We start from the raw sequence: 16,899 nt of genomic DNA, 5'->3' as shown, positions 1-16,899 counted from the left end.
AAAAGATAGAGCCTTAATGCTGAATTGTGTAGCCAGTGGTAGCTTTGTCTATAATTTGTGGATTGGATTTGAAAAAGAAAAGTGACAGAATTCTGCTGTAGGTTATATTCTGCAACAAAGGGTAGTTTGTATCATATGCCCTGAATTTCATCCAGAAACCTCTATTCCCACATTCCTTCAGATACCTTGTAGCAATAGTATTGGATCCCTTACCCTAAGTGGCTCATGTCTGTCGGCTCTCATTGAATTGTGTGTGCCGTTTTTGTCTAAGTGACTGATGAGGTATTAATTTGATTGCCCCAATTTAGAGAGAGCTAGATTTTTTTATTAGTCACTGTATTAGCTACAGTCAGTACGACTTAGATGAAGTTAGAAAGGAAAATAAGCTCAATTGCCACAGCCCAGTTGAACTCTACTTTGAAAGTTGTCAACAAATATTTAAAATTACTGAGCCACCAGTGACCTACATTTTGAGGAGGAATACTGGCTTTTATCAACCTGTTGCTCTTTTTGTCCTGCTTCCATAGTGGGAACTGGAACATCCCTGAGAATCTCCCTTCTGTAAGTTTTGAAATATAAATAGAGACTTAAAGCAAGATATATCACTCCCTTGTACCAGGTCGATGACCTTGTATATTAAAAGGATTAGTGTACCCTGGCTGGTGTGGCTCAGTGGGTTGAACCCTGGTGTGCAAACGGGTAGGTCACTGGTTCGATTCCCAGTCAGGGCACGTGTCTAGGTTGTGGGCCAGGTCCCCAGTAGGGGGCACTTGAGAGGCAACCAATAAATGTTTCTCTCACATGTTGATGTTTCTCTCCCTCTCCTTCTCCCTCCCTTCCTCTCTCTTTAAAAGAAAAAGAAGAATGAGTGTACATTTGGAAGTGTACCCCTACTGTGACTCTTTTTTTCCCCAAGATTTTATTTATTTATCATTAGAGAGGAAAGGAAGGAAAGAAGGAGAGAAACATCAATGTATGGTTGCCTCTCGTGAGTCCCCTGCTGGGAACTGGCCTGCAACCCAGGCACGTGCCCTGACTAGGGATCGAACCGCGATCGTGTGGTTCGCAGGTCCGTGCTCAATCCACTGAGCCACACCAGCCAGGGCCCCTACTGTGACTCTTTAACAGGCTTATGATAAAGTTTGGAATTATTTTTCCCAAAACTATCAGACCTACAATAGCAGCTTGTATAAAACATGAAAAGCCCTGCTTGTATTTAGCTGAATAATGTATTAGTTATTGCTGAAGAATTAAAATCCATTAGATGTAATGATCCACTGATAAATGGCTTAGTTTATCTCCAGAGCTAATCTCTTTCACTTTATGAGTGTGTATCATAAATGTGATCACAGGGGAAGTTGTTCAAGAAAAACAAGTAAAATCAGACAGAAAATTAAGCTTTGCTCTGCCTGTGGAGGGAGACGAGCCTTCCTGTTGTAACCAGATAGACTTAGCTTTGGCTGCCTGCCACAGCAAAAGCCAGGCTCATGAGGCAGATGCTAGGGCCAAAGGAGAGAGGTTTTATTCAGGTGCCACACAACCTGGGAGAATGGTGGACTCCTGTCCCAAAGACCACCTCCTCTTCCTGCTGAAGCCCACAGTTCTTCTTTCTTTTTTTCTTTAAGGTTTTATTTATTCATTTTTAGACAGAGGGGAAGGGAAGGAGAAAGAGAGGGAGAGAAACATCAATGTGCGGTTGCCTCTTGCACACCCCCTACTGGGGACCTGGCCCACAACCCAGGCATGTGCCCCTACTGGGAATCGAACTGGTAACCCTTATGCTTCACAGGCCTGCGCTCAATCCACTGAGCCACATCAGCCAGGCCCCACAGTTCTTATAGGGATAGGAAAGGGAGAGCTTCTTTTTCTATCCAATTATCTTGCTAGCTTTTGGTGCACTCGGGGCCCTGTCCATTCATTTTTCTAGCCTTTGGCATGCTCGGGCCCTATCCATTCATATTTCTAGTTTATAGGACACTCAGTGAAAGAACCTCCCCCAGTGCCATCTTGGCCAGTGGGAGAGATTTGCCGGCACTCTGACTGACTGTCTACAGTAACAATGACCCCATCCAAACTCTGGACACTTGTAATCTTACAAGGGTAAGTGGATGAAGGCCTCGTCTTCTGTAGTTTCTTCCTGCTGTGTCAGGATGTTGTCTCACCTATCCTACAGCCCAGAGATTCTTCATGTCTACTAAAGGAAGAGGGGGATCAGGAATAGGGGGGAAGTTTTTACATGGGAAAGGATTTCCATCTTCAGAAGGCATCATGCGTGGTATCTAGAGGATGGCACCTGGAGCAAGCACAGCTGATAGACTGCTCCATATTTCAGTGAGACAGTGTTGCAGAGGGCTTCCACAGCGAGACACGCCCCAGCCGGTGTTGTCCCGCAAACTGAAAGGTCACCAGTGTGATTCTGGTTAGGGCACATACCTGGGTTGTGGGCTCCATCCCCGGTTGGGGTATGTGCAGAAGGTACCCAGTCAATGCATCTCTCTTTCTCCCTCCCTTCCCCTTTCTAAAATAAAGAATTAAAAAATTTCAAAGTGAACCCTAATGTGCAGACAATCAAGTGTTTGGTGAGGAGTAACCTAATAGTGCAGGGGAATTGTAGTGAAATCAGAATCTGGAGAGATGAAAGGATCCCCACAATCTAATCCGTAGCAGGGCTTTGTGGGGCACACCCAGCAGCGGCATAAATTTGCTGAGGAAGCCAGTGTCTGGGAAATGCAGAATAAAATAAAAAGTAACATTGAGCTTCGCTTTGGGAGGTGCTGTCCCTTTCCCAAAGAGGAACTTTAAGTGTCCTTCAGGAGTGCAGGTCCAGCTTTCCCTTGCAGTATCAATAGCAGCAGCAAGGTCTGAGTCCTCCTCGGCAGTGCCCACTTTGTCTGTGTGTGGTGGATGAAAGGCTTGATTCCTGTGAGGTTTAGGGAGGAGCGTGTTGTCAGCGGGATGTCATGGGAACCAGTCCACTACTCGGCTAAATGCTGTTCAGGATCTTGAGTCTCCCGGGGCTTAGTAAGACTTGCTCTCCGGGCTGGAACAGGTGTAAGGGCTCATCAGATGGGTAGATGGACCTGCGGTAAGCAAACTTGTGCAAAATTGTTAGTGTTTGCCCTAGAAGTTGTACGTATTTTTTATTCATGCTCTAAATGTAAAGGAGGTATTCCTAAAATGGAAACTTTGAAGGGTCTCATAAATTATTTGAAAAGGGTTTAATTTAAGCCCACTTCAGGGCACTACCCTAGTCTGGAGCAAGGCGATAGGGAGTGCCCAGTACCATTTCCAGTGTGTTTTCTGGCATATTTTTGCCAGAATCTTTTTTATTGTGTGGCTCATTTTTTTTTCATTTGTGGCCCTAAGTAAGATCCTGTAGAAATCAATATTTATGAGAGTGAGGTTTTTGGACTGGCAAAATAGGGGTGTTACAGGGAGAGTGGCATGGCTGAATTAATCCTGATCGTAAGAATGTCTGCAATAGTGGTTGAATTCCCTATGGAGCTTCCTTTCTAAGGAGGTCACTGTTTTTTCTGTGGGATCCACACCCCTTCTTTTTAGGTTAATTTTTATGGGTTGCATGTTAACTGCCCTATAGAGGTTCCATCAGCCCAAATGGCTCATAGATTGACCTGCTCGTAAATCTCAGGTGGGAAGAGTTTACCTCCGAGTTCTTCTGAGCAAGTCAGGAGCATCTGGAGCTAGAGAGCGTGTTCCAGCAGGACTGATACACGTAATCGTTGCTTCTCAGAGGAAAAAGTTATTTGTGCATGCAGTTTACAAAGTAAATCTCAGCCCATCCGTGGAGTGGGGCAGCCTGGCGTGTAGAGAAAACTGTGTGTACGTTTTTGATCCCCAAGCTGGCATTCTAGATGTTGAAGGAACACCTATTTTTGTAGCTGTCTGGTCACTCCAGGAACCATCACTGCAGCTGAACCTTTCTTAGTTTTGTATTTAGCCCTGAGTATCAGCTCCTGTATGTATGAGAAAGTCGATTAGTTTGTTCCCCACTGTCTGTTGTACCTGGGACTCATGTGGGGAAATAGTGAGAGGTCGGGAGATGTCTGTGGGAGCCCCTGGGCCTCATTGTTCACCCTCAGGTTCGTCATTCCTTTCTAACATTTCTCCATGAGGGTTTCTATCCTTTTTATTTTTCTTTTTGAATTCTGGTCAGTCCTTTCTCCCAGAACTCAAGCCCTTCCAATATGCACCTTTTGTAATATTCTAGAAAGACTAGGTTCCTGCTGTTCGCGTCCCGGTTGTGCTTTGTTGAGGGAGTTGCCCCAGCCAGGTTGGTGTCCTGTTGGAATCTCTTGATGGAGGTACCGAGCCTCTTCATTAGCTTATTTATAACTAGCCACCCTTCATCTGCTGTTAGCAGGGCTTTAAGGGGAGCTGCACATCTGCCCAGTGTGGATGGTGAGTGGCAAAAATGGAGGTGGTAAGATTTTCTGCCGTTTTCTAAGAATCCTCCCTATATGTGGGGATGGAACTCTAATTCAGTAAATCGGAGGTAGAAAATGGGGTATGGGCCCAAAAGTAGCCAGTGGGCTGGCCTTCCTGATTTATTCCATCTATAGAGTATTGCGCAAAGGGATAGAGATGCTCCCTGGCCAAATTGGGAACCCTGCCAGGTCTCCTAGGGGGAGATCATTCCTTCACCGTAAAGGGCTGGGGCTTTCTCCCCTCTGGGCTCCATTTCATGGGTACCTAGCAGTGAGGGAAAGAGTCCTGGGGTTAATCCTGCATTTCCTGGGTTCGTGGCATTAAGGAGACTCATCTCTTCATTTTCCTTTTCTTCCCGTGTCTTACTACCTGGGAGGGTGGTTGGGGACCCCTGGTCTAGAGTACACATAGGCCAGACAGTGTTACAATACAAAACTAATTCTTTCTTAGTCATTGGATCATAGCTGTACGTGGACCAATCTGTTACAATTCAGCCCAGTAGGCTCCCCGTAGGAGTCAAAACAGAGCAGCCCCTGATGGCACAAATGTACAAACCTAAAACCACAACCACAACAAGACCCCAGACAAAGTGGGAACGTAGAAACGAAACTTGCATTCATAATTTCATTATTCCAAATGAACACTCGAAAGCAAGCCTTAGCATCTTACCTCCTGTCATCTGCAAGTGGTCGTAACTGGACCTTAGTGGCACTAAGCCTAACTGACACAAAGCCAGAGTGGCATATAGTCCAAGTGACACAAAGCTCAAGTGTCAGGGTAGAGGACCCCTGGTGGGCATGCCAGTTTGAGTTACGCAGTTTTGGAGTCCATCTGCTCCCCCAGAACCTGTTTCCTTTCGCCAGAGAAGTGTTTCAGCTGGCCGATGCCTTGAGAAGGTGTGCAGGGAAATTCTCTGAGGGAAGCTCTTGGCAGCTTCTGGGAAATTCCCAGAGGTCTGCTTCCCCGGGGTTGGCCTGCCATAGGCAGCGGGACCCCAGCCTGGGCCCTCCGGGACTTACCAAGGTCCATGCTCTCCCGCCAGAGTCACTGAAAACCGTAACTGAAAGGATGGAGGTTTGGCTGCCTGCCGCAACAAGAACCAGACTTGTGAGATGCTCGGGCAAAAGGAAAGAGGTTTCATTCAGATGCCACACAACCTGCGAGAATGGTGGACTCCTGTCCCAGGGACCATCTCTCCTTCCTGCTCAAGCCCACAGTTCTTAAACGGATAGGGAGGGGGAGGGCTTCTTTTTCTATCCTATTATCTTGCTAGCTTTTGGTGCACTTGGGAGCCCTGGCCATTCCTCCTTCTGGCTTTGGCGAGCTCAGTGTGAGAACCCGCCCTGCTGCCATCTCAGCCGTTGGGGGCAGCTCCCTGGCGTGCCAACTGACTGTCCCACAGGGGTGGCCAGACTGTTGGTGTCTCTGGACCACACTGGAAGAAGAAAAGTTGCCTCAGGCCACACACTAAATACGCAAACACTGAGGAAAACTAATGAGCAAAAGAAAGTTTTTAAATAAATTTATGATTTTGTGTTGGGCTGCATTCATGGCTATCCTGGGCTACTTTGGACACCCCTGGTCTGGGAATACTGTTTCGTGAAGCCAGTATTTTGGTGATTGTGGTACTTTGCAAATTTTATAACGCAGTTTTCTTTTTTTTTTATAATAATATTGCCCTGGCTGGTGTAGCTCAGTGGATTGAGTGTGGGCCTGCGAACCACACGATCGAGGTTCGATTCCCAGTCAGGGCACTTGCCTGGGTTGCAGGCCAGTTCCTGGCAGGTGACACACCAGAGGCAACCATACGTTGATATTTCTCTCCCTCTCCTTCCTTTCCCCTCTAAAAATAAATAAATAAAATCTAAAAAAATAATATTTGTTTTTGTCTGATTGCAAATGCAATAGATATTCACTTGGAAAAGATAGAGAAGCATGAAGAATGAAAGAAGTTCCGCAGCCCATGACAGGTGCTGTTAACACTGTTACTTGTATCCACTCAGCCACTTTTCCCTCGGAAAATATGTTTTTCTTTTACAAAATTGAGATAATGCTGTACTTACTGTTTTTGCAACCTGCTTTTTTCCCTCAGCAATTTATTGTGACCCTTTTCTCATGTTATTAAATTTTCCACTAGAACATGATTTTTTACAGCTGGCTTAGTGTTCCATTACAGAAAACTATACTTGATTTAACATCTAATGTTGGCAGATTTTCTTGGTATTGTAAAGCTGCAAGGAGCATTTTTCTGTGCAAATATTTGTTCACATCTGCTTATTTCCTTAGGATTAAATTCCTAGAAGGGCAAGTGCTGGGTCTATTGAGTATGTGTTTTTAAGGCCTTTGGTACTTGATGCCGAATTGTTTATTAGGAAAAGTCTGGTTAACCCCCCTTTTAGCAGAGTAAGGGAATGTGCATCTCCCTCTCTCCCAAGCAATACTGGTTATTATGGTACTGTTATTATCTTATTCATTTATTTATTTATTTTGAATAGGAAATGTGTTTATGTAGTTAGAATTCAAAAAGTTACAAGCTTACACAGCACAGCCTGCTTCCTCCGTCCGCCAGCCCCCTCGTTTCCCCCGCCCAGGAGATACACTGTTAAGCGTGCCTTTCTAGAGATCCTTCGCCATCTATAGATAAGTGCAAATACTCTCCCACTCCCTCACACTTTCTTTCTATATAAATAACATTCCATATACACTCTCTAGCACTGCACTTTTTTCACTTAATATCTTAAGATCATTTTTACAATTAATTAGTGCCCTATTGATGAATATTTGTTGTTTACTATCTTTTGCTATTTCAAACAATTCTGAGAAGCAGAACTTTGCATGTATGTTATTTTGCACATATCTGTAGGATAAATGATTATATCTGTAGGGTAAATTCCTAGAAGAGAAATTGCTGGGTAAATGGAGAAATGTATGTGTATATATATTGCTAAACTGCTCTCCATAATTATGAGTCCAGTTTACCCCGCACTCGCAGCATGTGAGAGTAGCCGTTGTCCCACTCCTTTGCCACCTCCGTGTGCTATCAATTTTATTTATTTATTTTGTCAAACTGATAGGTAAGAAATGAATCTCAATAAAGTGTTTTATAGTAATTTAATTTGTATTTTGCTGATTGTGAATGAGGTTGAGCATTTTTTCATATGTTTAAGAGTCATTTATCTTTCCCATTAGAACTGTTCATCATTTGTTTATTTTTCAATTGAATTATTGGTTGTCATCTTATCGATCTGTAAGAATTGTTCATAAAGTAAAGAAATGAGCCTTTTACTTGTAATACGAGTTATGGATGTTTTTCCAGTTCAGTGTTTGTCTTGTGAGATTGCTTTTATTGGTTTTTGCTGGAGAGAAATTTGTTATTTTTATGTGGTCAAATTTAGTAACCTTCTATGACTTCTGGGTTTTGTGTTGTGATTAGAAAGGTATTTTTCACACCAACAGCACGTTAGACTGTTTCTATCCTTCTAGTGCTCTTATACTTCCATCTTTTTACATTAAGATTTTGATTCATTTGGAATTTATCCCAATGAAAGTTTTATCATATAGAGAGAACCAATTTTATTTTTCCTCAGTGGCTACCTGTTTTTCCCAATACTTTCATTGCATAATCTCCACCTTTTCTCCAGCGACTTGAGAGACCACCTTTATGATTGTCATTCATGCTTGTGTAGGAAAAAAGTAGCTGTTTTCACATATTTGGCTATCTACATATGAATTAACCATTTGTTTTCCTTATATTGTTAGTTTTTCTTCTTTTGTGAGTTTGTTTGTGCCGGTCACCCTTCGTTATGTGCAAGATCATGCTCCTCCATTTCACTTGCCTTTCGTGTTGGTGGTGGCTGGAGCCAAGTCTGATGCTGTTACCTTTAGTAAAAGGTGAAAGATTTATGCGATCTGAAGAGAAACCAGAGTATGATGCTGTTATCTTTAAAGAGCTTTGAATATTTATGACTGCACTTGATCTTCACAGCTTTGGTGTAAGGCAGTTTAAAATGAAGCTGAAGCAGGTGAAGCACAGAGAAATCCAGCATTAGGAAATTTCACTAGGAAATTAAATTTCCTAATTCAGATAGCAGAGCCCCTATTATCTGAAAACCTACTTTAAAGATGCCAGCCTCCATTTATGCCCGTAACTGGTTCGTTGTTTTACAGGGGGTATCACATTCAGCACCAAACACTGAAGATATTTCATTGTGTTACGCCAATCGCTCTGCAGCCCTCTTCCACCTGGGTCGGTACGAAGTGAGTATCAGGATGCCTGGCGTGATGGGAGAAGGCCTGGGAAGGGTTTGCCGAAGGACTAGACCTTCGTCTCTGCTTCTGCCTCAGAGCGCTAGGATTGAGCCCTGCTGCAGGCTGATTTGGAAGAAAACTGACATCCTCCCAGACTTGTTCCTTCTCCTGATTCATTTTACCTCCCAGAGGTGACTGTGTGGGGTGGTGGTGGTGGGTAAGAGCGTCAAGGCACATTCCGCAGGGCGCTGGATTTTACCCTGCCAGTCAGCAGTTCTGTGTCAAGATCAGCTGTGAGGTAAGTTGCTAATAATACTTCAGGTCCCAAGTGTTTGCAAACTCTTTACTTGTTCATTTGCTCTTTACATAAGTAGAGCGTGTTCAAGATGATCCCTGCAATAATACAGCTCACCCTCAAAATGCATTTTGAGGGGGAAACTAAAAGCAGCACCGAAACACCTGTGTGTGCGTGTGAGGGGTGGGCTTTGGAGGAGTGGCCTCCTTCTCCTTCCCTGCCTGAGTTCCAGGGATGAGCGCTGAGGTGCCCTTGTGCTGCAGCAGTTTCAGAATCCCACAGAAGCTTAAATTATGCCTAGGGGTAAGAACTACAGTATTTCACTAATCACACTTACTGCCCTATGGACTGAAAAAGAAGAATAGGGCTCTAACTTCAGGTCCTAAGCAAGAAAGTCCTGGACTCCTGAAGCAATGATTGGGAAACCTGGGGAACGTTTGACCCTTTATAACTTTCCTGTATTGGTTATTTCTATTTCCCTTCTTATAATAATGACTGCCAAGTGTTGAGCACCTGCTGTGTTCCAGCCACTCCTTTCAGCCCTTTAGTTACATGACCTTATTTTCATCCTTATCTCTCCCCCATGAGCCTATGAGAAAGATGTTATTACCCCTGTCTTTCAGATGAGAAAGGTAAGTCGCTTGCAGCAGGTCATACTGGCAGGAAGAGGCAGAGTCGGTCTTGGAATGCAGGTCCTGCCCTCCTAGTCACCATGCTATAATTCTTCTATCTGTAAGACTATTTTCCTTAAAAACAGAAATATTTAATAAGATAGTTAAATATAATCTCTTTATCATGGATTTCTAATCACTTTATTAAAAGATCTCACGGTAGCCCTGGCAGGTGGCTTAGTTGGTGGAAGTCTTGTCTCGTACACCAAAAGGAACAGGTTTGATCCCCAATTTGGACACGTACAGGAGGCAACCAATTGATGCTTCTCTCTCACATCAGTGTTTCCCTCATTCTCTCTCTTCCTCTCTCTCTAAAAGCAATAAACATACCCTCGGGTGAGGACCAAAAAAAGATCGCACAGTAGAATGTGATTTTGTAAAATAAGTATATGGTTGTGGTTGCTCCATTTTCAATAATCTTTAACCTTCCTAAAGGATTTAGATTTAGATTTTTGTTCAGACTTTCAGTGGATATTAAAGAGTGGGGACCAAGGATCATTTGGGGATTTCCTTTCTGTTTTCAGGCATGTCTGAAAGACATCATCAGAGCCCAGATGCATGGGTATCCGGAAAAGCTGCAACCCAAGGTGATGTTACGGAGGGCAGAGTGTCTGGTGAATCTGGGGAGACTGCAGGAGGCAAGCCAGGTCATCAGTGATCTTGAAAGTAACTTTGCTGCCAAACAAACCCTAGCAGCTTCCCATTTTGACATTTTGCAGAGAACCCTCGATCGTCTGAAAATGAAGGTACACGAAAAGGAGCATCTCACAGAAACCTTCCCAGCTGCTCTAACCAATGCCCTTGAGGATATGAACCTAAGGGAAGAAAATGAACAAATATCCAGTGCATCATCATCTGTGAGCTTATGCACAGACCCTTTAAAAGGCCGCTACCTAATCGCCACAAAAGATATTCTCCCAGGAGAGCTCCTGGTGAAGGAGGATGCTTTTGTGAGTGTCCTTAACCCAGGAGAATTGCTACCACTACGTTATGGCCTGGAAAGCAAGTGGGATACCAGAGTTGCCATTGGGGATCTCTACTGTCACCGGTGTTTGAAGTACACTTTGGCCACGGTTCCCTGTGACGGATGCAGCTATGCCAAGTATTGCAGTCAAGAGTGTATGCAGCAGGCCTGGGATCTCTACCATAGTACAGAGTGTTCTCTAGGGGGGCTGCTTCTCACACTGGGGGTCTTTTGCCACATTGCCCTGAGGTCAACTCTTTTAGCCAGATCTGAGGATGTCGGCAAAGTCATGAGGATACTTCGTGATGAGATTGGTAACAAGGACATCAGTTTCCCTGAAAGCAAGAATCTGGTGCAAACACTCAGTTATGACTTGGGAGGGGAGAGTGAGAGAACTGGCAAAACACCTGAGCCCCCAATTCCTGGATGTGACATTAATGGGAAGTACGAACATAATTATAATGCTGTCTTTAGCCTTTTGCCCCATACTAAACATCATAGCCCAGAACGCAAATTCCTCTGCGCTCTAAGTGTCTCTGCACTGTGCAGACAGCTGGAAGCCCCCAATTTACAGACCCGCATGACAAGTCTGAAACCCTCTCAGCCAAAAGCAGCAGTGGTTCCCACCATGTGCCAAGAGTTGCCTGTTTGGGGAGCGGCCATGCTGAGACATATGTTACAGCTACAGTGTAATGCTCAGGCAATAACTACCATGCAGCAGACAGGTGAGAGGGAAACTTTTCTGCCTTACAGTGTTGTTCTTGGTGTAGCTAATGTTTGGGGAGAAAGAACCATAAAGAAACAGACCAGGTGGTTTCATGGGGAAATACGGTTGTCTTGTATTATCATGATTATGCCATTGAGAAGCTATGTGATCCTCACAAATCAGTTGATCCCACTCAACCTCAGTTTACTCATCTTTAAAGTGGGTAATTTAATCCCCTAACTTTTCGGAGTTGTGAAGATGATATGTTTGTTTGTAAAAATTCTTTAAAGTTAAGCCCCTAACACCCTGTTAATTTTTTATTGTGAAGGAAAACTGAAACAGTAGTTAAACAAGACTGCAGAAATCTATAGTTATCTGAATCTTCACCCACCTGTGTGACTCGGGTACTCTGTCTACTCTGTCGCTTCTCTTTCCAGTTGACACGTTTTCCTCATTCTCCTGTTTAAACCAACAGAGGAATCTGGCCAAGCACAGCTTTGCACGCAAGGCTGACGTAAGCTATTAGCCAGCCTGTGTCTGGGCTGGGTGCCAGTGAGGTGGCTAACAATCTGGGGCCCCTTCTAGGCACAGACCAGACTGGCCCTGCTTTTCTTACACTGCAGATAAGGCTGCTTCAGGTAGATAGGGAGGTTGGATGTGCCCAGCGTCACGAGTGACATCTCTAATAGGAATGACAACAGACCTATTATTAGAAAAGGAATGGTATTTGCAATGTCTCTATCGTACAATCTCCATTTTAGCAGATAATGTCTTTCTGTTCAATCAGTTCATTATATTTTCCTGAATTTTCTGATTAACTGTTGAGAGGAAAACTAGTTATTATCCAACTTACAGACAGATTAATGTTAAACGTGGCTTGGTTAAGCTGAATAGGCGGAGCTCTTTGATGTCTCATATTAGGTAATGTAGAATTGTGTCAACCCTTTGTTCATAGATTTTTATCTTTAATTTTAATTCAGCTGTCAGGTTACATGGTATACAGGTTTTTCACTAGAGGTGTCTTAGGAGGAGACCCTTCCCTGTCCTGTGGCACCTGGACATCCAGTAATAGCACCAGCTTCCTCCCAGGGCACTGCAAAATCGCGCTGCAGGCTACTCTGTTTTATTCTCTGCCTTCTTTTGCTTCTTTGAGCCGTTGCTGCCTTCCAAAATGCATCTGTTGAGTGTTTTCCCAGAATTATGTTTCCCTTTGAGTACATTCACTGGCATTTTAAAAAATATGGTTTTCATTTTGTTTTGTTTTTCTGAATATATAAAATAGATATGGGCTTCCAGATTATAATGGCAGAAAGTAACCAACTCTTGATTCCATTTTGTCTAGCCTCAAAACTACTTAATAAAACATAGAAAAAAGATACAAGTTTCAGAAACTCTGAAACCTATGGGCACTGTTGTCTAGGTAAACAATAGTGGTGACCCTTAATTCTGGTTGAATCCCTGAGACAGAATGACAGAGCCACGTGAACAAAAGAAGGTGTTTTCCGTCTGCTTTCCGCCACTGGCCACCACTTACAGTCAAAACAACGCTTTTGCTTAATGTGTGTGACATTTCACTACACTCAACTTTTTCTTTGCGTAGCAAGTTTGGTGTGAAAATTTTCACAAGTTGTATAGAGGAAATTTTGGGATGGTAAGAGTATGTATATAGCTGGGAATACCTGTATTTGCTACGGGTAATAAGGACTAGAGAAATAGGTACATAGCATAATACTGGCTACCCCATACTGGGGTGATGGACAGAGGATTGGAGACTCTGGCTTCATGTATAAGAGTCTAATATGTTATGCATAATTTATTCTTATTTATATGATGTTTTAAATATATATTCATAGAAAAATACTGGAAGCAAAAATACCAAAATCTTTTTTTATTGATTATTTATTTATTTTCAGAGAGAGGGGAAGGAAGAAAGAGAGGGAGAGAAACATCCATGTGTGGTTGCCTCTCACACACCCCCTACTGGGGACCTGGCCCACAACCCAGGCATGTGCCCTGACTGGGGATCGAACTGGTAACCCTCTGCTTAACAGACTGGCGCTCAATCCACTGAGCCACACCAGCCAGCGCAAAATACCAAAATCTTAATTAACAGTGATTAATTCTGAAAGTGGAAATATGGGTGATTTGCTACTTTCTGCTTTGAACATTTCTGTATTTTTTAAATTAAAAATTCATATAGTGGTAACATTATTCTAGGAAATGTAAAATGAGTTGTATACTTTTCCCATCAGTCTAAAAAAATACATTTTTAAAAACAATTCACAAAGTAAAAGATAGATGATAAAAATGAATCTACAGTAGTAAATATAAATGGGCTACACTCTATTAAATGACCTTCCAGAATGGGTTGAAAAATTAAGATCAGTTCTGTTTACAAAAGTGAAACCTATAACAAAATAACAGTTTTTGGCCCTGGCTGGTGTAGCTCAGTGGATTGAGCACGGGCCTGTGAAGCAAAGGGTTGCTGGTTCGATTCCCAGTCAGGGCACATGCCTGGGTTGCAGGCCAGGTCCCCAGTAGGTGACACATGAGAGGCAACCACACATTGATGTTTCTCTCCCACTCTTTCTCCTTCCCTTCCCCTCTCTAAAACTAACTAACTAACTAACTAACTAAATAAATAAATAAATAAAAACAGTTTGGGGAAAGACTTGTCCAGAATCACGGGCTACTTGGGGTATTAGTATGTGAGGGTCATTACAGTAACTTCCTCCGCCTTTTCTAAGTTCTTCTGACTAGGCTAATAGTCAAATTAACATGAGACAGATTAACAGGAGAAAATGTCTGAAATTTGCTGTGGATGCATATGCGGGGTGCCAGAGGAATATGAGACCCGAGGGGGACCCATTGGGCAGTTGAGGCTCATTTGCCATTCTGGAGCTAAGGAGAAGGAGGGGCTTGTGGTTTGGGCAGGGAGGACATGGAGATGGAAAAGCCAATGTTTGGTAAATAAATGTTTGCTGGGCCATCTTTAGCAATGGGACATAGCCCTGGCTGGTGTGGCTCAGTGGACTGAGTGCAAGCTGTGAACCCAAGGGTCGCTGATTCAAATCTCAATCAGGGCACACACGTGGATTGCAGGCCAGGTCCCCAGTGGCGGCCCACAAGAGGCAACCACACATTGATGTTTTTCTCCCTCTCTTTCTCCCTCCTTTCCCCTCTCTAAAAGTGAATGAATAAAATCTTAAAAAAACAACAACAACAAAAAAAAAACAATGAGACACAGAAGACTTTGAACAAATGGGCCTTGCTGGGTTCCGCTCTGTCACATACTAGTTCATATCAATCTGCAGTTATCTGTGATAACTCCCTGGAGCCGATCCTCTGTCTAAACTCCCTTTAGGCATATTTTGGGGTGACAGACTCTGCTCCCCTTCAGTATAAAACAGTAGAACTGAAGGTAAGATATCTAGGCAAATAAAGAAGGCATTTTATCTTTATAAAACTCTCCATACTGAAGCCCTGGCTGGTGTAGCTCAGTGGATTGAGCGCGGGCCTGTGAACCAGAGGATCACGGTTCGATTCCCAGTCAGGGCACATGCCTGGGTTGCAGACTGGTTCCCTGCAGGCCAACTCCCAGCAGGGGATGCATGAAAGGCAACCATACATTGATGTTTCTCTCCCTTTCCTTCCCCTCTAAAGATAAATAAGTAAATAAAATCTTTAAAAAAAAAAAACTCTCCACACTGAAATATATCATCAACCTTAAGCTCTCAGAAATAGAGGGATTGTGTATATAAAACAAAAATAGTTAAGTATACAAGAAGAAACTGGCAAAATTCCATAATTGTGAGAAACTCTGATATACCACTCTGACTTTGATCAACAATATTAAAAATAATCTAGAAACCAAGACAGCGTAATAATCCAGGGGACTTAGATACAGCTATCAAAACTTGTGTCCTAAAAAAAGTTTTAAAAAATGTTAGAAACCCCCCCCAAAAAAAAACTTGGTCCTATAGACCAGGGATTTGGTGCACTTTCTCTGTGAAGGGCTAGATAGTAAATATTTTGGGCTTTGCAGGCCAGATGGTCTCTTTGGCAACTACTTACCTGCCACTGTGGCTTGAACACGGATGAATGACCGTGGCCGGATTCCCATAAAACTTTATTGTGGATACTGGAATGAGAATCTAAAAAAAAGTTTTCATGTCATGAGAATTATTTTCATTTTTTTCACCACTTAAAATGTAAACACCAATCTTAGACCCTATCTATACAAAAACAGGCAGCAGGCAGGATTTGGCCAGCAGACTGCAGTTTATAGATTCCTGACATAGATGAAGATTCGGCAAATCTAATTAAGAAATCCAGGAAAAGAAAACTCTACAAAATTAGGAAGAATGAGGGGGTATATCCAATAATATAAGTTTACTTATAAATTTTAAGCAAGTATTCAATAGAGTTTTAACCTATTAAATTTGAAAATATTAAGTTGACAACTTGGTAGAAAAATGTAAATTGCCTGAATTTTCGCAGGAGGAAAATACTTCAAAAATCCAATTGCAGAAGAAATTGAAAGTTGCTAAAATATTTCCATGAAAACAAAGCAGACCCACTCTTTTCCGTTTAAAAGTTCTTTAAAACTTTTAAGGAACGTACTTAGCCACATTTACAAAAATTTTAAAAAAGAAAAAGTCTTTCAACAGATGGTTTTGTTTTTTTAAAAACATATTTATTTATTTATTTATTTTAGAGCAAGGGGAAGGGAAAGAGAAGGAGAGAAACACCAATGTGTGGCTGCCCCCTCGCACATCCCCAACTGGGGACCTGGCCCGAAACCCAGGCATGTGCCCTGACTGGGAATTGAACCAGTGACCTTTTGGTTTACAGGCCTGCACTCAATCTACTGAGCTACAATAGCCAGAGCAGGAACAGATGGTTTTTATACAATATAAACTGTCAGGGCATACGGGAACCTAGAACCCTTTCCCATTCACTTTGCGAAGCTAAAAATAAAAATTATAGACCAGTCTCACTTGTAAATATAGATGTAGAAACTGTGACTAAATCACTGCCATATCACATCCAACAGTTTATTAAAGGAATAATAAGACCAAGTAGGGTTTCTTCCAGAAATGCAAGAATATTTTAATATGGAGGGATGTCAAAGAAGGCTTGGATAAATGCAGAAACATGCTTAGATGGAAAAAATGCAAACTGTAAATATGGCCCTGGCCTATGTGACTTAGTTGATTAGAGTGTGGTCCTGTAAACAGAAAGGTCAAGAGTTTGATTCCTGGTCAGGGCATATTACTAGGTTGAGGGTTCAGTCCTGTTAAGGGCTCGTACTAGATGCAGCTGATTGATGTTTTTCTCTCACATCAATGTTTCTCTCCCTCCCTTACCCTTCCTCTAAAATCAATGAGCATGGCCTTGGTTGAGGAGTAAAACAAAACAAAACAAAAGCCTATTATAAAAATAGTAGTTTTGCACATTAACCTAATCAGTCTAATACAATTTCAAACGAAATCACAATTAGATTTTCCTTGGAATTTGACAACTATACTAAAGTTCATCTTGAATAAGTGGATGAGAACAGCCTTTT

At 42.6% G+C, this 16,899-nt stretch overlaps 1 protein-coding gene across 5 annotated transcripts in view; it reads left to right on the top strand.

The window, feature by feature from the left end:
- Positions 1–16,899, top strand: part of SMYD4 (SET and MYND domain containing 4) — a 35,263-nt gene that overhangs the window by 5,847 nt on the left and 12,517 nt on the right. For 4 of the 5 annotated variants that reach the window (XM_037069998.1, XM_037069996.1, XM_037069999.1 and 1 more), the window contains exons 4-5: positions 8,614–8,703; positions 10,185–11,349. In XM_037069998.1, the coding sequence (XP_036925893.1) occupies positions 8,614–8,703; positions 10,185–11,349 (1,255 nt within the window). Of the gene's footprint in view, positions 1–6,400; positions 6,417–8,613; positions 8,704–10,184; positions 11,350–16,899 lie in introns of those variants that run through there. The other variant, XM_037070001.1, reaches the window with a different exon arrangement.

This window comes from Sturnira hondurensis, unplaced genomic scaffold, assembly GCF_014824575.4.
Source record: "Sturnira hondurensis isolate 20B ecotype Veracruz unplaced genomic scaffold, ASM1482457v3 Scaffold0018728, whole genome shotgun sequence".
Classification (NCBI taxonomy): Eukaryota; Metazoa; Chordata; class Mammalia; order Chiroptera; family Phyllostomidae; genus Sturnira; species Sturnira hondurensis.
This window is presented reverse-complemented; position numbering and strand designations above follow the sequence as displayed.